Source organism: Urocampus carinirostris, chromosome 15 (assembly GCF_059441175.1).
Source record: "Urocampus carinirostris isolate Australia breed hairy pipefish chromosome 15, RoL_Ucar_1.0, whole genome shotgun sequence".
NCBI classification, from domain to species: Eukaryota; Metazoa; Chordata; class Actinopteri; order Syngnathiformes; family Syngnathidae; genus Urocampus; species Urocampus carinirostris.
In genome coordinates this window covers 16,547,301-16,573,030 of record NC_142363.1, presented here as the reverse complement: position 1 = coordinate 16,573,030, position 25,730 = coordinate 16,547,301, and the positions used below count along the sequence as shown (strand labels likewise).

The following is a 25,730-nucleotide window of genomic DNA, read 5'->3' as shown; positions in this document are numbered from 1 at the left end:
CTTTCCGAGCCATATGTGCTCATGAAAAGAGCGATATACGGCTTGTGAGCCATAGGTACCCAATCCCTAATTTACAGATTGGTTCAGCAAATAAAGTTATGTTAATTGATGGTCTAGTGATTGCAAAACAACGCCAATAGGGCAAAATATACTGGTATCAGCCAACATTAATAGTACCAATTCCCTAAAAACAGGCTGGTTAAAAGGCTGGTATCGGTATGATACCATTGCTAGTTTTAATACATATTTGGTTATGTTTTACTTGTATGCACATTGTAGATTTGTGATAGCATATGCACGTTAAACAGGCAGTAACCGCAGTGCCCCTGTAATATTTGACCAGAAAATGTCGCTGTACTATGTTGTGCAACCGAATACGAGTGCAAGAAACACAAGGGAGAAAACGAACTAGACTCACAAGGTACCAATAGTAGGAAGAACTCTCCCTCTAAGGGCCCGGCCACACAGCCGTTTGCGTCTGTATCGCGGGTAAAATTTTGCGTTTTTTTTTTTGCCCGTGGTTGCCCGCGATGGAAAATGCGCAAAATTGGCCAACCCGCTGTTCATCGATGGTATGCCCGCAAAACAGACGCCGGCGACTGTTCCGCTTCCTCATCGCGTCATTTCTGCGTCATTTTCTCGTGTGGACCACGGGTATAAAAGCTCCCGAGCCGGTGTTGTGCCCAAATCCGACTCCTAGGCAAAATACCCCCCCCCCCCCCCCTCTTCGCGTGAATGCGCATTCTGCTGCGATCGCTTTTGTTGGAAGCGTGCATTGACGTTGGTGACTTTTTCATCCGCATTAACAAACGCATTTTGTAGAATACGATCGCACTTTATTGTTTGAATAAACGCGTTATATAGACTAGGATCTCCCAATTATTATAATTAGCTCGCTTTATTGTTTTAATAAGCGTTTTATATAGAATACGATCGCTTTTGTTGGAAGCGCAGCAGAATGCGCGTTCACGCGAGGGGGGGAGGATTTATATACGGTGTGCATTACCGTTCGGTTACGTTCACAACAAAAACAAAGACGGAATGGTTTAAGTTGTATTACATTCCCAACAAATGCAAGACGAAGTGGTTTTGGTTATATGTTCGCCATTAAATTCCCTAAAAGTGATATAAAAGTGAGATAAAACGAGGTAAAAGTGGTTGTTGTAGCGATGGGATGCAAATCTCGGCAGGGATGCATTTCTCGGCATAACACCGGGCTGTAGAAATCATAACCGCTCAAGACACAGTCCCGTGAAGATCAAGATTTCAAGCTATGGCACCGAAGAAGCCAATATGTTATTATTGTAATAGTTTTTCATTTTGATTTTATTATCTTGTTTTGAAATTAAAATAAATGTCAAGAAATAAAAATGGATTAAGACGAGGTCACTACGGTGACGGGGATCCATGTCCACCCCTTGACGTCTCGAGCACAACTGACGTATGCTCGGCAAATCGCGCTGTATATACGCGGAGAAAGGCGTTTGACCGTCACACGCGTAACACGCTAATTTCACGTAATAACACCGCGATACAGGCGCAGAACATGCTATTACCATGCTCCACCCACGATTACCCGCTGAAATTTCCCGTCCTACCCATGTGTAACCACGCCCTGGCCGCGGCCAGAGCACGTCGTTCCGCGTCATTTCCGCGTCATTACCTCGTGTGCCGCCCGCGGTTAACACGTGCTCAAAGTTTTGAGCAGCTCAAAACTTTTTCGCGCGGCCTACCGCGTGTGAATTTCCGACCGCGAGTAAAGCACTGCTGTATCCCGTCTGTATGGCGACCTCAAAGCGTCCAATAGCGTCCGCCTCACAGGCAGAAATTTCTGGCTGTGATTCAGCCGCAAACGGCTGTGTGACCGGGCCCTAAGTGAGCCTTTATGTTAAGTAAAATGAATACACATTTCTTGATCCAAGGGTATTTTTACTAATTTTGCTTATGATTTAAATCAATATAGTTTTTGACTTGACATTTTTTTGTTTACCACTAGAAAGCTCTAGACTAAACATCATACCTTGGGTCAAACATGGTAGTGCCTTGTGGGACATGTCAATATGCACTGAATTTGTTGTCTGTAACATGTTAATGTAATTTTTTTATGTTTGCCAATCACAGAATGCAACAGGGGAGGGAGGTGAAAAGTAGAAAGACTCAGTAGGTGCAATCATGGGTGTGGGGGGTATTATGCACATGCACTCCCATGCGGGTGTGTTCCCCTCATCCTGGAAAAACACCCCACCAGAGCGCTAATCCCCCCTCTTCACACTCATTCATCCGCAGCGCTCTACGCCTTGATTTTCAATGCGCACCTTGCGTTTAGCTGGCGCGCTGACACCATTAGGCATGAAGCTGACCTGCCGGCTTGCCAGTCAATGTGGGATGGAGCGTTTCCATGGAAACCTTTGGTGTCCGTCAACTCTCGATACAGATGACGTGACGTCCATGCACAATGTGGCACCGAGCTTTCCTTTTGGAAGCCGAGCTATACTCAGAATCTCTGTGTAATTTATTCTTCTTTTGTCTGCTCTAGAAGCAAAAGGATATCACCTGAAAATTTGTGGAAAATCTGAAACCATGTTTGAATCTTTTTGTAGGATTCACTTTGTAGTTGAGCTTGTGCTTTTGTCTCATGGTGTAATCTGTCTAACTCTAGGTCAAAGTGATGATGCGCATTTGCCCGTCTTTGGATGCAACAGACGCGTCGGAGTCTCAGTCCTTCCTAAAAGTGGACAGCAGGAAAAAGCAGGTGACCCTCTATGATCCTGCATCAAGTCCTCCGCACTCAAGTTCAGGACACAGACGCTCCGCCACTGTTGCTGTCCCAAAGATATTTGCTTTTGATGCTGTTTTTACCCAGGACGCCTCACAAGTAAGTTGAATTGAATTGTCTTTACTGTCATTAAAAATAGACTGGCTGGCAACCAGTATAGGGTGTCCCCCCCACTGCCCAAGAATGGCTGGGATGGGCTCCAGCCCCCCGAGACACTAGCGAGGATAAGCGGCGCAGAAAATGGATGGATGGATGTCAATAAAAACAACGTAGATAACATTGTTTGCAACAAGATTGGACATGGCACTCTAGGATAAAGATGTAATAAAGACTTAAAAGTGAAAATTAAGACAAAAAAGTGGGGCTAAATAAGCCACATATTTACATGGTAATGCTTAAACACTGGCCTACATTGCAAGTGCAATGTAACGATAGTGCAATAAAATAGAGCAACAACATTTTACAGCAACAGAAAATCCCAAATAAGTCGATTCATAGGATATAAGTATCCAATTTTCAATGCAACTGGCAAAATTATTTATTTTTACAGTTGTGTTGGCTTGTTTAAGATGGTGATCACCCTGATGTAAAAAGTGTCTCTGAGTCTGTTGGTTCTGAATTTAAGGGACCTGTAGCACCTATGAGAGGGCAACAGGTCAAATAGGTTGTCGCCTGGGTGAGAAAAGTCCTTCATAATGTTGACGGCAATGTCCTCCAGGCTAGGCAGGGAGTAACCAATGAGTTTCTGGGCTGTGTTGATGACTCCCTGTATACTGTAATAATAAATGGCATATAATTTTGGCCGAATGTTAAATAAATATAATTTTAATTCCTAATTTTACGTAAGGACGTTGGATACACTTATACCAATGCTGTTCAAGTATGAGTATCTTTTTTGGATCCCACTTGGTGTGCACATCAGAAAATTAACCATGGGATGTTTAAAAAAAAGTTATGGTAAAAGTGTAAAACTTTAAAAAAAATATATTTACCATTAAAAAAAAATATTTCACATTATAAATATAACATATGTTTGATATAACATTATTTTAAGACGGACCCCCAAATCCTATTTGTAAATACTGATCGCGGGTCTTGATACCAATATTACATCCGAGAAGAGCAGGAAAAGACTGAACAGAAAACTTTTCTAAAGGTCCTCTCTACACCCTTTCATTTTATCAAATATCCAAAGTTACAAGGAGTAGATCTGCCCTAAAAGGTTTGGAAATTTAAGAACAGGAACAGTGCATACTAGTCAAAATATGTATGGATGATAGTCATGATAACGAACTGGCATTTATGCAATCTCTTTTACATGTGTTCAATATTAAAAAAACAATAAACTTATCAGCTTTAAATCCTAATGTACCATTTTTGTTGCTAATGTATGTATGTATGTATGTATGTATGTATGTATGTATGTATGTATGTATGTATGTATGTATGTATGTATGTATGTATGTATGTATGTATGGATGGATGGGTGGATGGGTGGATGGGTGGATGGATGGATGGATGGATGGATGGATGTTTTTTATACTATTCCTTTAATTCAAGGTTTGTGAAGGTAGCCAATGCCAGTAAAATTGTGAGTTGAGTTTTGAAGATCAGGCAATGGTGTAATAATGGTCTATAATCCTGTGCAGTCCTTTGAGACATCTTGTGATAAAGGGGTATACAAATAAATGTGACTTGACTTGACTTATCAAATATCTAGTTCCTGGTTGTAAAATGGGCACTATAAAGATGCCAATATTGATTTCGGCCTCCATCATGTGTACCAATACCTTAAAAAAAGTTTGGAAGCTGGGACCAATACCGATATATGGTATCCATATTTTTTCCATCCGTAATACATACCATTCTACCGCACGTCTGCATTGTTTTTGAAAGGGTCCATGTCCTCAAGGGTAAAGAAAGGTCCCTATATGCGGGAACAGTCCATGATCTTTAGAAAGAAATGCCACACTTAGGTCAGGGTCATGCTTACCAGCTGGGCCTTTTAAGCTCCCTTGGGAATGGTTTGAATCCACTCCAAGTATATCTCACACACTGCTAGATGTAATCTCAGCCGTGAAAGACAAAAGGTCATGATTACGATTTTACAGCTTTTTCTTACCATGTCTGTGCTTAATAGAAGCATAGTTAGTCTGCAGTTATACACCAACATATTACGGGTTGCAGAAAACTTTCAATACATCTGTTAGATTTGGCCTCTCAGATAGAAGACTTGAGCTTACCCAGCTAAATTGATGGGACCTTCCTTGCTTTGCATCTTACTATAAAAAAACACAGTGATACACATTATCTAGTTTTAACCTGTTAAGATCATTGGATCACTCATTGAGTGAGTCACCCCTCCTGTATGGGTGGGTTCTAAGACAATATAAGGACTGGGCGCTATCTTAGTTAAGACAGACATCTTGCCCGTCATACTAAAATAGGCTCCATAGCTGTGTATTCTATCTTTCTGGCCTCCAATAAAAAATAAATGAGAATATGCAGTCTCCAGGCTTTATTTTTAAGTACAGCGAGCATTTAAGATAAAAAATTGCAATGAGGCTCAGGCCATACTTTACAAATTAAAGTGAAAAAAAAGCTTGCCATCTCTCAAGCAATACTTGATCTACGTAATGGAGCGAAATCCTCCATCATTGGAACGAGTGTTTGCTTAAGTAAGCTGCAGATCGTTTAAGCCCAAAACGGTTTTAGTGCAGAGCTGAGGCCAGCGTGCTCCACAGTGCCGCTGGGACCGCACTGCTGGTGGCTAACTGTATCAGCAAGCTGCTGTGCTTTTAGAGGTCTTGTTTGCTCTATGATGTATGTGAAGGTGGGGGCAGGCTTCAGCTATACAGCACAACCCCAGAGCGCCTACACTAAAACAAATTAGAAAAATGAGCAGGGCATTAAAGCATGCATACACACCAGGGCAATGAGAAGCCGTGGATGATATATGGTAAACCGATGTGTAATAATTGTTAATTTCAAAGGCATCTTGTTGATGTATTGTTGACTCTAATGTGACTTGAGTGCTGGATGGTTTTCCTCAGGCTGAGGTGTGCTCAGGTACAGTAGCAGAGGTCATCCAGTCAGTGGCGAACGGCGCAGATGGGTGCATCTTCTGCTTCGGACAAGTAAAGCTTGGTAAGGCCTGCTACAAAAAAAGTCCACTGAAAACAAAATGTGTGTCATTTTATGATAATTTTAAGGATCATGATAAGTTTATAGTTAAATTGACACTCAAGATAAATACTCAATTTATATATACAATTTGAGAAATAATGTCTTATTTTTGTCTTCTTTCACAGAAATAAAGAGAAATCTTTGCATGCTACTTTTTTCAAACACAAGGAATAAATATGTCTGGGCTACGATAAACATCGTATTTATTTTACCTTAATCTTTTTTTTTTGTATTGGTTTGGGTTTTGCTGAAGTAAAGGCTAAAGTTTTTCGTTTATGGGGGCATTGCTAGGTTTTCCCAAAGGTATGCAAGTAAGTGTTACTTTAACCTTTTCCAGGCAAGACATACACAATGATCGGCAAAGACATCTCCACGCAGACCTTAGGTGTGGTGCCCTGCGCCATCTCCTGGCTCTTCAAGCTCATCAACGAACGCAAGGAAAAAACGGGCACCCGCTTCTCCGTCCGGGTGTCCGCGGTAGAAATCTCGGGGCAGGAAGAAGAGCTCACAGACCTTCTGGCCGAAGTATCGTCAGGAAGCCATCAGGAGGGCCCTTCACCGGGCATCCATCTTAGAGAAGATCCCATCTGTGGCACTCAGGTAAGAGCTTCACAATTCCTTCACAGGCCTTTCATCCATCTTCAAAAATATTCTTATTTGATTTGTTTTTTGGCTTTTGTTGTCAGCTACACCTTAACACAGAAGTGGGCAATCGTTTTATGTGATTGGCCACATTGGGTTAAAACACTTTGACAGAGGGCGGGGGAATTATTTCCTAATTGATTTGATCTTTTTTTGGATCTACTCATGGTCTCAAATAAGATACCTCCGCAATACACAAGGAAAAAAGATACTCTAGGCCAGAGGTAAGATCTTGGGCCCCAACCTGAATGTCAACCATCAAGTCTGACCGGGCCAGGCCGGGCTTCTCTCTCGCCTTTATTTATTTATTTTGACGTGGAGAATCTGCACAGCATGCACTTACTTTTACTCAAGTAATTATTTGGATGACTCCTTTTTCTTAGATTGGATTAAATTGTGAAGTAACTGTACTTTTATTTGAATAACACGGTGTTGCGGCACCTAAACGGCATGCGTACTTTGGCGTGGAAGTGTGGACTTCGGCGCTGGACTACGAGGCCTTATACACATCAAGCCCGATGTTAAAATTGGAGCTGTCCCTCGGCGCTGCATTTCGGCACCACGCGTACTTCAGTCAAATAATTCACTCCTTTGCCGAAACGCACACTTTGGCGCCAAAGTACGCAAGGCGCAGCTTCGGGTTTACTTTGGGCCCGGTTTTGCAAATCAAGTTAATCATTGGGGTTCGGGCTGTTTCAGGCTGGTCGGGCTTTTATACCCGCGGGCCGGGTTGCGTCGGGCTGGACTTTTTAGGTCCGATCTTACCTCTTATGTAAACCCATCCAATTTTTCTTATTTGCATGTATGAATAAATGTACTGTTATATTCAGACATTTACATGTACATGTTATCTTCAATTTTATATTTGTTTATGAATAAATTAATTCCAGCAAATTGGTTTGAAAAAAAAAGAGCTATGGTGAAATACTATAATAACTTTGATAATATTCTTTGAAGAAGAACACAAAATAATTTAAATAAATAAATGATGAAAAATGGCAAGTACAGTACAAAAATAATGTGGCCAGCAATTTGAATGTTGGTCTTGACCGCAGTCCACATTAATGCTTCATGAAAAACATTGTAAATCATGGACTTCAAGCCGCTACTTGAACTCTTTGTTTTTTATCTTTTTGCGGTTATGGGTTGGTGTTTGGACTCTATTCGAAGCAGGTCTTTTCTTAATTTCACCATTTTCATGCTACACTGACAAAACGATTACAAAAACCTGCAGGGACGAGCATGAGGTCATTGTCCAGCACTCCCCTCAGCCTCCATTCTTCGTACCTAATGTATTCCGCCACGAACAGCTCTGATAAAAGTAAGATTAAAGCAGATAGGCACTGTGAAAAGTAAGCCTAAGGGCTCTTTGAACTTAGTTGGAAGCACACATTCACATACAAATACTTAATAGAGTAAAATTTTACTCATCAACTTTTTAAGGACACCACAAAGACACACCCCACCTTTAAATTCTTAGTTTTTCTTTGGCATGTTGGATTAAACAGCCTGACGGGCCCTGTGTTGACCGCGAGCCGTCATTTGCTCTGCCTCTGCTCTAGCATTTCTCTTGTTTCACCAAAGCTATCGTTGCCTTATTGATGCCTTTCAACGTACATTCGCCTTGACTTTTCTCAGCATCCGCCAACATCTATTAGATATATGAGCGCTTGTGAGCACAATAGAAGTATTATTGGGGGATGGTGCTGGTTTGAAAACCACTCACAGGTGTTGCCTTCAGATGTTTGGGTGATGTGCATGTGCCCTCACTTCAAAGGCTGCTCTTCTTCCGCTTAAGCAGCCACATGGAGATTCCTTTCATATTCTTTCTCAGTCTCATCCAACTTCATCTTCATCATCGCATCTGTGGTGAAGGGCTTACCTCTGCTTCCTGCTGCACCATTACCTCTGCTAATCTTCCTCCCTCTGAGCACATATCTGCCCATTTAATTGCCCCTGAGACGCAATCGAATGGGCAAAAATGTATGCTGGGTTCCAATTAACGAGCAACCCTCTTTGCTCCATGATGTCCTTTCCTCCTCTATCCTTTTTCCCCCCATCTTCTTCAAGCACCATGTGGTTTCTTTTGCTCATGATATCCTTCTCTTTGAAACCTCTCATCCCTGCCAAACCTTCTTTTTTGCAGCTTCAAAATCAGAGCGAGCTTCACGCCCCGACGGCTGAGAAGGCGGCCTTCTTCCTGGATGCTGCCATCTCAGCTCGCAGCACCAGCCGGCCCGACGCGAACGAGGAAGACCGACGCAATTCGCACATGCTGTTCACTTTGCATATCTACCAGTATCGCATGGAGAAGAGTGGCAAGGGAGGAAGTGAGTGGGATTATATTTTTGTTTGATTAAAATTTGATTCAATTCAAAACAATGAAGGGTGAACATATGAATTAAAAACATTTACATAACATTGGAATAATCTCTCCACATTTTTGTGTGAGTACCATTCTCAGATATCAATATCTGTGCCGATACCATTTTTATTTAAGCTTGTGATGGAGGAGGATATAAATATTGGCGTAATTTTAGTTTCCATTTCAAAATCACAAATTAGAAGTAGATAATTAGTAGGTGTTTTCATCTTTTGGCAAATATTAGTTTTGTCTAAATGTGATATCAACATTGAGGATTACAAAAATTGGACCAGTAGCCTACTTGGGGTGGTGAGGTAGCACAACAAAGAAACACTGATTGGAAGATTCAAAGGTGGTCTTTTATTAATCGGGCAGTGTTCTGTACATAGAAAGTCAAGCAGTAAGGTAACATTATCTAGAACGTCAAAGGCAACAATCGGGATCCAAAAGGCAGGCGAAGTTATCTAGTAGACCTAGGCAGCAAAGGCGACAGTCCAATAGTTATACGAGCGGTACTTGTGATCCGGAAAGACAGGCAAGAGTTCGGTACCCTGGGATAACAAAGAGCTGAGACAAGAGTGCTTGGAATGTCACAAGAAGGACAACGGACTAGCACAGAGCCAAGTAGGAAAGCGCTGAGGCAAGAGTGTTTATATAGCAATGAAGGAGAGTTGTGATAGGTGGGAAAACCGCAGAGAAATCAAGACAACAGCTGTGGGGTGGAAATTGGTAGCTATTGGTCCAATGCTACGATAACATTTAAGGTGCAAACGCTTTAAGGGGGACATTAGCAACTCGAAGTGAGTAACCAAATAATGCAAGGTCGAGAAAGAGAGATTGAGAGGGCAAGAGCGTGGGAGAGAGTGAAATAATTTACAGAGAAGCAAAACTCAAGTTAGTATTCTGTTTGAAAACATAAAGAACATCCTCACAAACTTTGCATTTGATTATTAGTATTTCCAAAAACCTGACGTTTTTCTCCTTTTTGTTCCTTGACCATTAGTGACAGGCGGGCGGAGCAGACTTCACCTCATTGACCTAGGCAGCTGTGAAAAGATTCTGAGCAAAAGCCGAGAGGGAGGTGGCGGTGCCTGCCTGTCTCTCAATGCATTGGGAAACGTCATCATGGCTTTGGCAAATGGAGCAAAACATGTACCTTACAGGTAAGACACTGTTTGGGTAATATTTAGAGCCGTATATGTGTACCTGGTTTTTGAAAAAACCTTAAACGTAGGATTATATAGCACTGTTAAAGATCTTTGCTTAATCCAATGTCACTTGCAGGGACAGCAAACTGACAATGCTACTGAGAGAGTCCCTTGGCAACATCAATTGTCGAACCACTATGATCGCCCACATCTCGGACTCTACAGTTAACTACGTCGACTCACTCAACACAATTCAGCTAGCATCCCGGATCCATCGCATGAGAAAAAAGAAATCAAAGGTACGAGAATCATTTAATACCCAGTCCGAATATTGATGTTTTCAGTCATAAACCAATTTTCCTTGAGGGATTTGAAGGAACATCTATATTATGCAACAAATCACTTTTCCCACTATTATTTGACCAATCAGTGAAGAATATTTTTTATGAAACATTACACTAGTTGCAATCACCCTACATCATAAAAAAAAACATGGTATCCTCTGACTCCCAAGCTGAGAATATTAGTTTTTTTAAAAATTCAACCTGGACATGCCTACCACCAGCTGAGGAGTCATATCAACCCTTAAAAACTCATTAAAGGCATTGAATCTCAGGTCCTAATGAGTATTTCAATGTTTCCAATTTACTTTTCAGAAATTCTTGAAGCACAAGTATTTCTTTATGATTAAAGATGTTCTTCGAAATCAATTCCTAATATCACAAAAAAGAATCACTGTATGAAACCCGTGGAAGAGAATTATTTTTATTTGAAACTCCCAATTCCTGCCATTAATGGCAATAATAGGCAAATATTTCATTGCACTGGCGGTTAAAAGTTAAGTTCAAATTAATGTGAAATAATATGATTATATATTGTGACAACTTTGGACACTGTGGGAAAGTTGTTTATATGTTTACTTAAATATATATGTAACATGCATTAAAATTACACTACCTTGATAACCTTAGTTACCTTAATATGCTTATTTTTCCTTCCCAGTATGCATCCAGCTCATCTGGAGGGGAAAGTTCATGTGAGGAAGGGAGGATCCGTCGACCACCTCACCTCAGGCCGTTCCATCCTCGGACTGTGGCCCTAGATCCGGATATGCCCTCTCTACTCAGTGACCCAGACTATTCCAGCAGTGAGCAGTCATGTGATACTGTCATTTACGTGGGTCCTGGAGGAGCTGCCATCTCAGACAGGGAGCTCAGCGACAATGAAGGCCCACCGGCTTTTGTTCCCATCATCCCTTCCCTGAACAAGAAGAGGACGGCAAAGGGGAACCCTCTAGACAGAGACCAATTCTTTAAATGCAACACGTTTGCTGAGCTGCAAGAGAGGTTGGAATGTATTGACGGAAGTGAAGAACCTACAGCATTTGTTGGGGAGGAAAAGGGAAATCCGGCCAGTCCCAACACTGACAAATCCAAGGATGTCGGAGGTACTGGTTCACCAAAAACCGTTCCAAGTGTGACTTGCAACCAAGACGGCACCCCTCCCAAACAATCTCCTAAATTAATGGCCATGCAGCCATTTTGCATTTCTGGCACTAAATCAAAGGCAGACGTTTCTGAAAGGCAAGGCATTTCGGAAGAAAGAAAACTACCAGAATGTGTTCCAAGTGTATGCCGAACCAGTGCTGATGGGGAGAGGACCTTGCTTTCAGAAAACAGTCTGGATGTGGAAAAGTTGCCAAGTGCTTCAACAGCTCACCCTGAACCAGTTGTGAGGGAAAAGATCTACTTCAACAAGAAAGCTTCACGCAAGGACAATCCCGAAAATTTGGAACGATCCAACACCAGAATGCCCCCTGTGGGAATGAGCCAACAAGCCATTAAAAGAAGGGATCCTCGCCTGTTTCCAATCATCCAACCTTCGATGGAGGTTTGCCAAGTAAGTTCCACCTTGCAAGAAAGGCGTTTTGATCGGGACATCATGAGAGCGACTGTTACCTTGCAGCAGCCTGTAGAACTTAATGGAGAAGACGAGCTGGTGTTTACTGTGGTAGAGGAACTCTCTATAGGCGGCATTGTTGATAATGGTCGTCCGTCCAGCATCATCAGCTTTAACAGTGATTGTTCGCTGCAGGCCCTTGCTTCTGGCTCTAGACCTGTCAGCATCATTAGCAGCATCAATGATGAATTTGATGCTTACACAACTTCTGCTGGGGGAGCTGAGTTAAATGTTGAAATTGTCACACCAATGCAGGAGGGAGCAGTGGAATGTGTACATAGTGGGGGTTCGTCGGTCAGTTCTTGGCTTAGTGAAGTAAGTGTCTGCACCCTTGAGAGTGAAGGGGCTCAATCTTCTGATGTCTTCCTTCCACCAGACAAAAACTTGGAATGCGGGCTCACCTTTGATTTTGATTCCGTGGACATGTTCCATGCTGTATCATCTACTCGAGAAGCAAAGAATTCCTTGAATGACAGTGGGTTTAGTTTTTCTGAACAAGACAGTGACAGTGTTGCATCAAGCAAGCAATCCTTGACGAAGTGCCCCCCATCCCCTGATTCAACCAAAGCACTTTTCAAATTACCTTCTAAAATAACAAAAACACATTCACTTAGCTCCACACTTTCACAGAGTCCCTCTATGATTCACTCTAGTCTTCCAAGGAAGGTAAAGCCTACCTCATCCATCCCCACTAGTAGCAGTAGTGGGAACAGCAGAGATCCGCTGAGGCAACAGCTGCCACAAGCTCAAGCGATTATCTCCACTCGAGGGTTTGTCAGAACTCCTCCAAGTGGCCTCTCTTCTAGCAAATTATCCAACAACTGTAACAGTTCCCCTAGACCATCAAAGGTACATGGGCCTACCTCATCCCAAAGGGTGGTTGATGGGTGTGAGAAATCTACCTGCAAGAAGTCTGATCCCCCCACCAGAATGCCACAACTACGCAGAGGTGCCACCACTCTGGGAACAGTGCCCGTCATCCATTCATCAATGGACTACACGGGAACCCAAGACGCTGCGGCACCGACAAGCCTTAAATTTTCCTCCCTTGGGAAAAACAACAAGGCTAACTCACAAAAATCAAGTAACCTACCCAGACCTGGTTGCATATCCCCTCCTCCACCGCCTGTGAGAAAGTCCAGTCTCGACCAAAAGACCAAGATTCTTCTACCTCACAGTGCCTTAAAGTCAGCATATGGGGAGGCGGGAAGGAATATTGGTTCAAGGTCAGGAGTGTCCGTGGATGAGCTTGAAGCTCATCACAAAGTTGAGTCCATTCATTTCAAAACATCCAGCCTAAGAGGAGACCACAGCAATGTTAAAGTTACCTCAAGTTTGAAGGCAAAAGGAACAAGAGGAGAAGCTGGCCATCATTACAGTAGTCAATTGTCTTTAGAGAGGTGTGACAGTTTGCCTCTGTCCAGCTCCAGAGCTGCGCTTAGTAGGGAAAACAGTGGCGCAAGTCTAGGGAGCAGCAGCAAAATTGGAAAATCTGTTTCCAGATATGGTATTCCGAATTCATCGAGTTCTCCTACTGCTACCTGCTCGTTGTCCCCGGGCGGAGGAACGATAAGCAAAACGGGGCAACTCAAAGGAGCAGGAAACCCTCGTGCGTTAGGGTCACTAAATAGCAGTAAGGCGCGCTCTTTGTCCGCCAACAGTTCAAAAGGCTTAAGTTCCTCCACTAAATCTTTGGCCACTGCAGTGACTAGGAATACCAACGCTAACCTTCCTCCATCGGGACGCACATCTTCTCCTCGAACTCCTGCTGCTGTTGGTAGCAAGCCCAGGACTATCATGGGCACCAAACAGGCGGCACGAGCGGCCAACAGTCGTGTGAGTGAACTGGCGACGGGTGGCGTATCGGGCAAACACGTCAAAGCTTCCGGAGACTCGGACAGCGGTAACGATAGCGGCGTAAACGTGGGTGAGGACAAACCCCCGATGGCCTCCCTACCCTCACCTTACAGTAAAATCACGGCGCCCAGACGGCCCCAGCGTTACAGCAGCGGTCACGGCAGTGACAACAGCAGCGTGTTGAGCGGCGAGTTGCCCCCGGCAATGGGCCGCACCGCTCTTTTCTACCACAGCGGTGGCAGTAGCGGGTACGAAAGCATGATCCGAGACAGCGAAGCTACCGGGAGCGCTTCGTCTGCCCATGACTCCATGAGCGAGAGTGGATTGTCATCTTCGGGTAAAACGAGGAGCTCCAAATATCCCAAGAAGAGAGCAACCGGTGAGAAACTCGGCGAATGAAATGCATTGGTTATCTCATGTTTAGGAAAGTAAACTTTACTTTTGCAATGTGGCGTGACTTTCGGCTTCATCATCATGACTTTATCTTGTCTTTTCCATTATCCTTTATTATTCATTTGCAAATTTGTATTTCCTATTGCCTCCAATGAATTATTCATGCAGGTGAGGGAAAACGGTGATGGATGATTTACGAAAAAGACGAAAGGCATGATGATCAAGTTAGATGAATTGATCATGAGCATAGGGGATCCCATTTCATTTATTTTTGTCCATTACGGACAAACATTGAAATTCAAAGCATAACTGGGACTAAAACACAGCCTACTATATTATCCCATTGGTCAACCTAAAACACAGTAACTCACAAAGATCCTCAAAAAATAACACCAGTTTTGTATCATTTGAGGCTCATAAATATTCGTTGGCCTTATGTGAATAAGTTCATTTGGCAATTGTGAAATCGGTGGGGCATATAAGTCTTATAATTTTTTGGACCTGTATAAAATTGTGTGATATAACTGGAAACATAATTGTATGTATTGTTTGTTTATGCTACATCCATTGCAACCAAGTCATCCTTTTCATTTTGAATTTGATTTTTTATTTGATATTATACTGTAATTTTTGTATTTTTTTTTTACTGTTATTGTTTGTTAATGCAACATCCATTGCAGCCTGGTCATCCTGGAAGCGGGATTATCTTATGTGGGTTCCTTTCTCAAGGTGTCTTCATTTACCTCATGCTGAGGTTTTTGAGTTTTTCTTTGCCCTCATATAGGTTTTAGAACAGGGGATGGTGTATGAATAGCCCATGGTTTGCAATAGTCTGTGATATGTGCAGCCCTTTGAGACTTCTTGTGATTACTTGACTTGTATACAAGATGTGAGCAAGTGCGTACTTTTGAGCGTTACGGACATAAACCGTGCAGGAACGCAAGTGTATGTAGTGTATGTATGAAATCCACATAATACACACAGGAAACATGTGGTATGCTATTTTGCCAACACATTTTTTTGTAACTACCTGCAAATGTAAACTATAGATGAGTAATGGTAGATTCATTTTAAAAGTGTTGCAGTTATCCCATTGGCAAAATGTTTTGTTGAATTTAAGATTGCTTCTATTTATAGTTCAAAATGAAAAATAATTCTTCAAATTATCAAGCGGAAAAGCACGCCATTGAAAACAGCTTCAGGTTTGTGGGGAAATAGTCAAATTAACACTTTACTTCAGTTTACGTAACAGGGTTGTAATGGCGGAAATAGTAATTAGTTAGATTACCCAGTTAGTGAAAATTTAACACCTTTACGTAACAGCGTTATTCCCAACACTGTTTATATCAATACCTCACTTAGAAAATGACAAATTTATACATGGCTTAAATTATTGCCACAATATTGCTAAAGATTTCAAAGAGTTGTAATCAAATCAATATACTAAAAAAGCTTTCTGTACTGTTAAATCATTAAAGTTCTAGTGTACCAAGTAGCCCCTGGCTAATCTATCAAGCATATATGTTCGCCCCCAAAAATGGAATTATTTACTTCTTTTACAGCACATCCTATACAAAGAACATTCAATCGTTTAGCCTCAACACAATTAGCTATTTGAAACTAAAAGAAACATCTATCTATATCAGGGGTCGGGAACCTTTTTGACTCAAAGAGCCATAAAAGCAAAATATATCAATTTTATTTTGGGAAAGAGCCACACCATATATTATGAGACAAATGTACTAAATTGCTAAACCCGCGCCCCAGACAAAAGCTTAGTCTTCAGCACATTTATTTTTGATGATTTGATAAAAATTATGAAAAGAGAATAATGCCAGAGCCCCTGTCCCAAAATCAACAAACATAGCACTTTAAACTTGTCTCTTTCTTGCAATTACTCAACATCAGTTAAACTCATTTTGACCCTTTTTTTCATACATATTGGTTTCAAAACCAGATGCAAGCAGTTATTGTGTAAAAACGTCACAACATTCTGCAAATAGGGAGCCTGATGTGCTTATTTATGGCGCAGACGGCGCAGGGCGAGAGATGGGAGGGAGTGCTTGCACTTTTTGCATAGCTCCACCCATCCCTCCCACTCACCCAATCAAAAAACTTTAAGTTCTCTTCCGGTGTTTTGGCGTATTTACAGTTTGTTCTGTGGATTCATCATAAGGTATCTGAACACTGAAGACAGATAATATAGTGATGTTTTATATAACGGATTATTTAGCGTTGTACAGCCAGAACGAGGTTTTTTTTTTTTTTGTGACACCTTGACTGTAAATTGTAGTGAAAAATGTGCCCTATATATACTGCGAAGTACTGGTTTATTGTCAACTTTGGTAAGGCTCTGCGTGTATCTGAACAGAATTAGTAGTTTATGTTTTGGACGAGATGGAGAAAATTTGCATGCAATCAAATTTGTCTCTGAGCCACAGGTACTCATGGAAAGAGCCATATATGGCTCGCGAGCCATAGGTTCCCGACCCCTGATCTATATAAATATATATATATATATATATATATATATATATATATATATATATATATATATATATATATATATATGGATAAATATACTTTTTGCTGAAAGGGGATTATCTAATGTACAACCCCTTCTTAATTTTACTCAGGGTGAGTTTATTAGAGCTTTTCTTTGCCCTTTGTAGATTTCCGTTCAGGGGATGTTGCAACAGAGGTCTGTGCAGCTCTTTGAGACTTTCTGTGATAAGGGCTATACTAATAAAGTTGACTTGACTTGACTAATAGTCACCCACAAAAACAGATAATGAAATTAAGCATTTACATGCGTTTTCAGGTTTCCAGAGAAGACGTTTAATTCCAGCGCCCTTGCCGGACACTTCTTCCCTGGGGAAGAAAATTGGTACAGCAGGCCAGTGGGTGGACTTGCCCCCAACGCTCAAAGAGCCTTTTGAAATCAAAGTCTATGAGATTGACGATGTGGAACGCCTTCAGAGAGGACGCCAGGAACAAGTCACAGAGGTGTGTAGAGGGTCCTCCCTGACATAAACTCCATTGTGCGCTGCTTTTTACTGATTTTGTTTTGGAGGACAGATCTTGCCATATGTAGAAAGAAGTAAATGTAAATATAAATGAATATATGATCAAATTAGCCATATAACTTAATAACAACATAAATAAATCACATAATACCTAAATATATGACATAAATAAAATATTTTCGTGTATTATTCATTTTGTCATCTATTTTGTCATTCTTTATGTCATTATTTGTTTTGTCATAGTTTTCGTTTTCTCTATCTATCTTTTTTCCCCCCTCACTATAGTTGGTCTCTCACTTCCGGATTCTTATTTTCACCCCACAGCTGTTGGCATTTGTCTTGATTTCTCTCCTATCACGACTCTCCCTCATCACTCTTTTAACACTCTGTGTCCTTGGCTCTGAGCTAGTTTGATGTCTTGGAATAGTGTGTGTTATCGAGATTGTTTTTATTTATTTGTTTGTTTGTGTTCCTTGCCAAAATGAAAAGCGCGTGTGTAACATTTTAAGAAAGCAATATATGATTGTTTTTTTTCCTCGATTCCGCTTAGCAGTCTCGAACGCCATTTAGTCGTTTATTTTTGTCACAAAAACAGAGTATTTTTCTTTGATACAGGGTGTTTCGTTTGAATATTAAAAATAAATGACTATAATAAATATATGTATTTGCCTGTACTAACTCATGATAAGATAATTTGTATATAATAAGAAAATAATAGTAATCTGGTGGCAAATATTAGCCAAGATAAGCTTTAATGTTTTTGGTAGGCACTGGATAGCCGATTTGCCGTAATTCATGTCTCAGGCGGTGTGGATATTGAACATTTGGGAAATCGTTCACATAGTGCAATTGGTTTTGAATTTTTCATTCAGATTAAATTTTACGAACTTCAATATTAATACTTTTTGATTCATTTGTACTTCATTGTGATGTACTTTTTTAAACACCTTTGTTGTTTTATGTTTTTCAGTGAAATGAAACGTTGATGTTTTATAGGGTCTACTTTGTTATAGTTAAAATAGAAAGAGAAAAAGGACACAGGACCCAGAGAGCAAGATGTGACAGTATTTCATCGTGTATTTTATTGTGTATTTTGTTGTGTAATTTGCTGTATATTTATTCCATAACAAAATATTATTTAAATGAGAGGTGGCACAAATTGCCTGAACATTTTCCCTATGTGTCAATAAGTGATGAACAAATTGGATACCAGTGAGAAGCCCAGCCAGTTGAGGTTAATCCGTTCCAAATAATATACTAGAAACAATTTCATATTTGGGCTTTTCGTACCACCATTTCAAAATTTTAGTCGCCATCTGGACTCAGTCTTACACATTGGGTTTTTGATTCTTATGTGCCAATGACCCATCCAAACATGTTTGCTACATATAGCAGCATTGGTCCATCATACTTGGCCAATCGTGAAGTTTACTTGCTATAAGCCTTGGCAATTTTTTGCAACCGGACAAGTTGTGGTAATGTCTTAGTGCACTTGTTTTCAGTTTATTTTTAAAGAACGAAAACGGAGTAACATGTTTCAGACATCTGACCTTCATTCAACTCAGCGAAAGTGTCAGTGCAGGGATCGCAATTTTGCCAATAGTCCTGGAGGCAATTACTAACAGGCTCTAAATGACATACGGACGGTTAAGGATAATGAAATTGTGAGGAATGCGCAACGAAGACGAGCAGGCTCAATCAGTTCGCCACTCGGAGCTGATTGCCTTTTATGGCTTCTCTTGTGTGGCTCATTGACTGCTCCCATAGGTTTAGAGCAGCCACACGGAGATGTAATAACTTTTACGTCTGATTTCCTTTTAATCGGCGGACTCATTCCAGTCATAAAATAATATTGGCACTCCTGAATAAAACATGTTGTGTTGAATCCTGTTTAACATTTTAACATTATGTTTTTTCTGTTTTCAGCAAACCTTTCATGACGTTGACAAGGTGAGAACAAAAATATCAATAAGGAACTTCATTAAGATTTTGCATCAATGTGGAGCTTAAACGGCTCTTCTTCTTCACCAGGGACTGTTGTATTTTAATAACAAGTTGAAGATGATGGAGCGGAGGCAGCAGCAAGTCAAGGATTTGGAATCGAAGCATGAGGTGTTGATGGAGGAGCTGGAGGACACTAAAGTACGGTTGATGATGGATCCGAGCAAGTGGACCGGAGAGTGTAAGTAGTAACATTTTATTTCCCCTATTAGCTCTGTGTTTCTGATCCGAGATCATTTCTCAAAGCATCATTGCTCTTTTTTTGCTCTTCAGTATAAATCTTAATAGATCTTTGGCCTATTCCCACCAGCAGTGGTGGAAGGCAGATGGTGTGATACCATTATCAGCAACTCAGCATACTAAAAAAGCACTGTTTACAAAAACTGCTAGTCGGAATTAATGTTAATCATTGCACCAATATTATCAGATGAGTTATCGGGCCAATAACACACACACAAATAATGGGCCGATAATTCATCACTTGGAGCCCGGCTATAGAATTCTGAAGAACCTTTTAGAAACATACTTATAAGAGCTGTAAATATTGTTTAAATGTGATCAACAACAACAGAATACATATTTTTTTCCAAGTGTGTAAAAATGTTATTTTCGTGTAATTCACCAAAAAAGGTCATCTTAGACCATATTAGAAATTGTATTTTAGAATATTTCGTAATTACGAGACATTATTTACATACACACGAAAATAACAGTTAAAGTGAGCATAACTAACTCCCATCCACTACATCAGAAAATGTTGTATTGTAAATATATATTTGTAATATGTAAAAGTTCAAAATATTATATATAAAAATAACAATACAAATTCTAAAAAATATAACAATTATACTATAAGACAGGGGCAGCACGGCAGCGCAGTGGTTAGCACGTGTGCGGCACAGTTATGAGGACATGAGATCGAACCTTCCTGTGTGGAGTTTGCATGTTCTCCCCCTGCTCGTGTGGGTTTCCTCCGGGCACTTCGGTTTCCTCCCACCTTCCAAAAACATGCACGTTAGGTTAATTGGCCGGTCCAAATTGTCCCTAGGTGTGGATGAGCGAGTGAGTTGTCTGTCTCTGTGTGCCCTGGCTGGCAACCAGATCAGGGTGTCCCCTGCCCACTGCCCGAAGATAGCTGAGATAGGCTCCAGCACCCCCGCGACCCTACTGAGGATAAGCGGTGCAGATAATGGATGGATAGATGAATACTGTAAGACAATTTGCTCATTTCAAAAATTGTATTTATTTTGAAATATTGTGTACCAAAGATATACACAATCTTATGATATATGACATGCAATTTCATATATATATATATATATATATATATATATATATATATATATATATATATATATATATATATATATATATATATAAAGAGAGAGAGAGAGAGAGAGCGAACACAGAGAGATGTAATGACAAAGAGTGAGAGAGAGGAGGACAGAAAGAGTAAGGACAAAGAGAGCCAAAGAAAGAATAACAAAGAGATAGAAGGACAGAGAGAGTGGAAGAGAGAGAAGGAGATAGAGATAGAGGATGACATGCATGAAAATGAGGGAGTGAGAAAGAGAGAGAGAGAGAAAGAGAGTACAGATAATGAAAAGAAAATACTGAGAGAGCGAGAGAGAAATAGAAAGAGAGAGAGAGAGAGAGAGAGAGAGAGAGAGAGAGAGAGAGAGAGAAATAAAGAGAGAGCACAGAAAGATGTAATGACAGAGAGTGAGAGAGAGGACAGAAAGAGTAAGGATAAAGAGAGCCAAAGAAAGAATAACAAAGAGATAGAAGGACAGAGCGAGTGGAAGAGAGAGAAGGAGATAGAGATAGAGGATGACATGCATGAAAATGAGGGAGTGAGAAAGAGAGAGGGAGAGAGAGAGAAAGAGAGTACAGATAATAAAAAGAAAATACTGAGAGAGCGAGAGATAAATAGAAAGAGAAAGAGAGAGAGAGAGAGAGAGAGAGAGAGAGAGAGAGAGAGAGAGAGAGAGAGAGAGAGCTACAGCAAAATATAATGTATAATAAACAAAATGATTAAGGAATGACTTCCCAATATTTGAATAGTAAAAGAAGATTGGTATCAAAACATTATTTTGCATTCCGAGTTGCCATGCTCACATTTTGGTTATTATATTAAAATCTGAACTCCTAACTATACATATTTTTCTCAACAGTTGAAGTGGACCCGAGTCTGGACAAAGAGTCCCCAGAGTACTTGGACGTCTTGGAGCGTGTTACGGAGGACTTGGAATTTTGCCTCAACTTGTGCAAGTCGCGAGTCATGATGGTGACTTGTTTCGACATTAGCACGCAGGGGCCCGCAATTCAAGAAGATCCCAGGGAAGTCCAAGTCTGAGGACGGCACGGAAAAACTGCCGGGAAAGGAGAAAGTGAAAAGATGGTGGCGTGAAGCGGCTATTTGGAGGATGTTACCGTATTTATTCATGTATAACGCGCGTTTTTTTGTACTCAAAAAATAACTCAAAGTCTGCGTTTTACCGTATTTCTGCAATGATTAATCAGACAAAAAATATTGCGGACCACAATCGCAAAACATTGGTCGCAACAGGAATGGAACCAGGGTCACGGGTGCGAGTGCGTTGAATCTTAACCACTGGATAACCAATAGTAGAAATGACTTACGAAAAGGCTTTAGACTTGATCTCACTAAAAGCAGATCGGCCTGGTGCTCGAAAGTCAAAAACCTGGTTTATCGAACGTGTGGCAATAATCAAGGAAAAAGGTGGATTGGGCCTAAAAATATCTGGCCCGACCTGACCCAGGCCCGCTGGTATTACAGTCGATCTGGTCAGATCCCAACCAATTAACTTAATATCAGGGACCGAGCCTGAAGAAAACCCGGAATTTTAGAGTTTATCTGTGAGGACACGGGAGGAGGTGGGGGGATTTTGGCTGAACTCCCAACAACAAAAGTCAACAACACTCCGACCCGTCACAAACATAATGATTAACATTGAAGACTTGAATTTTGGGTCAGGCTCAGATTGGTTTTGGGATTAAAATCTTACCTCTAATTAAGGTGTTGGTTTCGATAGATTAGAAAATGGGATTCAGCTTCATGGAGTAGTTAGTGGTCAAGATCAGCAGTACCAAATTTGGCCAACAGAGGGTGTTTGAGATCCCACAAAAGCAGAGCCCACAAAAGCAGATGTTTATTAATTTTATTGGTATGTATTAGGGGTGCCTTGACACAAAGCCTAGCTAAAAACACATGCAGAGGCCTAAAATACAGCTGTATAAATTTTCACTAAAAACAGTTCAGCCATTTCGGAGGCTATAGGTCAAATACAAACACACACACAAACTGGGATTTATAAATTTTTATTGATAATAATAATTATTATGATTCAAGGATAGATAGATAGATGGAGATGAAATGTAATGCTTGTTCATGCGTTGCGTACATCACTGGTGGTCCAGCGGTAATGATTTCATTGCGTTCAACTCCGGGAAAGGGCTCAATTCCCTTTGCATCCAACCGCAAAGTCGGAGCTGTGAAAAAGCGAAACAGAACTTTCTCCCGATTTTGAATCAAAAATCAGGGGTGAGCGTTATACACGAATAAACACGGTACTGCAGCGAAGATGACACATGGAAACAGAAAGTTGTACCTACTTTGCTAGAGCGCTTTGTTGTCCGGGACATGTTTGAAGGCGAGGGGTCGGTCTGGGTGGTCGAAACGTGAGCACAAAATGCATAGCAGTGGCCATCACATACTCTGAACACCTGGAAGTGCCTTTTTTTTGAAAACCATGTTTTTATGTCGTCGTTTTTTTCATATGATGTCTTGAGAAACCTAAGCAACCCCACAGACATATTGCTTTTGTGAAAAAAAAACAATATTTTATATCGCATTGTAAAGTGTATTTATGGTTTTGTGTTGTGTTTAAAAAATCTCGTTGAAAGAGTGGGGGGAGGGAAAACAAAAAGCAATAAGCTAATGTTATTGCGCTCCCGGATTTTGCCTTTTTCTCGAGTTCAAAAACCTCAGTCAGCATTTTCGTCATTCAGCCTCTTGCGCCTTACGTTGTATTTCTAGTTTACTAGATCTTCAAAACTGGACTGTGTTGATCATTAATGATGCATTTATTTTAATTTGTTCCTGGTTTATCCAGTTGCCTTGATCACATTGAGTCTTGGATGCACCGAGGTAGAGCAGTAGTTAACTTATTATCTATGGGTGCTCCAAAATGAGATGTTATACCAAAACATATTATGCAGCCACTGTGATGGACGCCTCTTGTTTGTTCTTTTTGTGCCTCCCGATGTGCACTTTTTGTTTTATTTTCCCGTCCAAGCCTACATTAAAGGGACATTGTGTATGATTGAGGGCATTGGTTCTCAACTGGTCCGACTTCAGGACCTGTATCCCACCCTAATACCAAGTTGCGACCCAAATTAAGTACACATTTCCCCTTCTAAATCCAAAAGAAGGATTGTGACAGTTGAAAATATTACCTTTTTTTCTCTCCCAAAAAACAAAATGACCACCAAAACCCCAAACACTTCAAAAGCCCTATATACTCGCATGTAAGTAACCCCCTAAAGCTGCTTTGAAATAGCCACGTTCTAAAAAAAAGTTTTAACAAAGCATGTACCTAAACATTGATATTTATTTCACTATGTAGTTGATAAAAATTAATACTCCGGTAAAAAGCTAAAAATACAATATTTTTAAACAATTACTGTACCCTACAGAGCAATTATCTCCTTATTCGACCGGTTCATTGTTATCACTGTATTCCACTACTCCTACCCCTTATCACTAACCTTCTTGGGACCCATTATCATGGTAAGAAAAAGGCAATAAAGCCAACACAATCACAATAAAATGAGATGCGGTACTTCTTAAACATGCCAATTGACCGAAAAAGGAAAAAAAAAAATCGAGCAGGGCATTATCGCCATCCAATGTTAAGGATTGTAATTGACCCTGTGTTTTTTTCTTTTTCTCAACATTATTATGCCAAGGCAAGGGCCTGCCGCGAAACCCTAAAAATGTATGTATTTATTTTTATTATTTTTTTCTTGCTCCTTTTGTCTTTTTTAAAATTTTTCCTTTTCCTTCCTCTGCTTTATTTTCTGACCTTATTTTTTTCTTTTTGTCCCATTTTTTTTCTTTTATTTTCCTTCTTCTTTTTCTTTCTTTTTTATTTAAATCGTCCTTTTTAAAATTTGAAAAAAATGGGAAGCAAAGGGTGCAGTTCACTCACCTTTAGTCTCCGTAGTTTGTATTCTTCCTTGTGTTTTGTAACACTCGTTTTCGGTTGCACTACACAATATAGTGACAACTCGTGGTCAAAAATTACATACACACTGTCCCTTTAAGAAAATCAAAATGGCAGCAAATGTGCATCTAACTGTACAATGTTAACATAAACCAAGAGGCACAAAGCAGAAAGCACAAGTAGGCAAGTTTTTAATTTTCTTTAAGCCGAGCTTCAGCTCTATGCATTCCTTTTATCTTTCCGACTCTGACACTGTAAAATTTTTAGTTTGGTCTGTTGAATTCCTTGCCCTAGATGCATTTTATTATTACATTAATACTCTCCACCACAGCTAGGTAGAAATTTGTTTGTAATCTGAAAGGATCAATGAGAACTATTATAAAAAGCAACTTTTGAGGAAGGTATTTCAGCGTTTTTTTTTAGTGTATGTAAGTCAAAACAGGACTTTGTTTACCTTCTTTGGCAAATATGTCATTTCTCAGGCCCTCTCTGAAGATGCTGCATGAGATTTTTAAACCATTTTTGAAATAATGATTTCTACTCCATTTTTACCATTCAAATTTTTTACAGTAGCTTCACTTTTCACGAGTGTGGTTTTAGGCTAATGAATGAGAAACCTATAGTACCAAACCGAGACCTTTTTTCCAAGAAATTATTTTATGTAAGGTCACATTTCATATTTCATATTTTCGAATATCTTTGTTTTTTTTTTGTAAAGGATTTTCGAACCCTGTGTATAAATTGTATGATATGGCAGCTCGTGTTTTACTTTTACAGTATCTGTGAATAAAAAAGAAAAACTTCTTACAGATGAGACAGACTTCTCTTGTTTTTTCTTACAATGTTGTTCTGCTTTGGTTGTGCGTCAATGCTTGTTTATAGTCAAGTCAAGTCACATTTATTTGTATAGCCTTTAATCACAAAAATGTCTTTAAGGACTGCAAAGGATTACAATTACACCATTGCCTGATTTTAAACCAACATGCAGGCAAGGAAAAACTCAAAACATCAGCGTGAGGAAAAAAAGAAAACTTGAGAAGGGGCCTCACAAGTGGTAATCCCCCTTCCAGGATGACCAGGGTGGAATAGATTTAGCATTAAATCACAGTACACAAACATAGTAAACAT

The 25,730-nt window shown here is 40.3% G+C and overlaps 1 protein-coding gene across 1 annotated transcript in view; it reads left to right on the top strand.

Moving 5' to 3' along the window:
• Positions 1–25,406, top strand: part of kif26ab (kinesin family member 26Ab) — a 129,045-nt gene extending 103,639 nt beyond the window's left edge. The window contains exons 6-16 of the mRNA XM_088354967.1: positions 2,660–2,875; positions 5,830–5,923; positions 6,300–6,562; positions 8,751–8,934; positions 9,973–10,132; positions 10,254–10,416; positions 11,120–14,312; positions 17,148–17,332; positions 19,279–19,302; positions 19,384–19,534; positions 21,528–25,406. Of these exons, the coding sequence (XP_088211093.1) occupies positions 2,660–2,875; positions 5,830–5,923; positions 6,300–6,562; positions 8,751–8,934; positions 9,973–10,132; positions 10,254–10,416; positions 11,120–14,312; positions 17,148–17,332; positions 19,279–19,302; positions 19,384–19,534; positions 21,528–21,709 (4,815 nt within the window). The 3' untranslated portion in view covers positions 21,710–25,406. The remainder of the gene's footprint in view (positions 1–2,659; positions 2,876–5,829; positions 5,924–6,299; positions 6,563–8,750; positions 8,935–9,972; positions 10,133–10,253; positions 10,417–11,119; positions 14,313–17,147; positions 17,333–19,278; positions 19,303–19,383; positions 19,535–21,527) is intronic.
• The last annotated feature ends 324 nt before the right edge of the window (positions 25,407–25,730 follow it).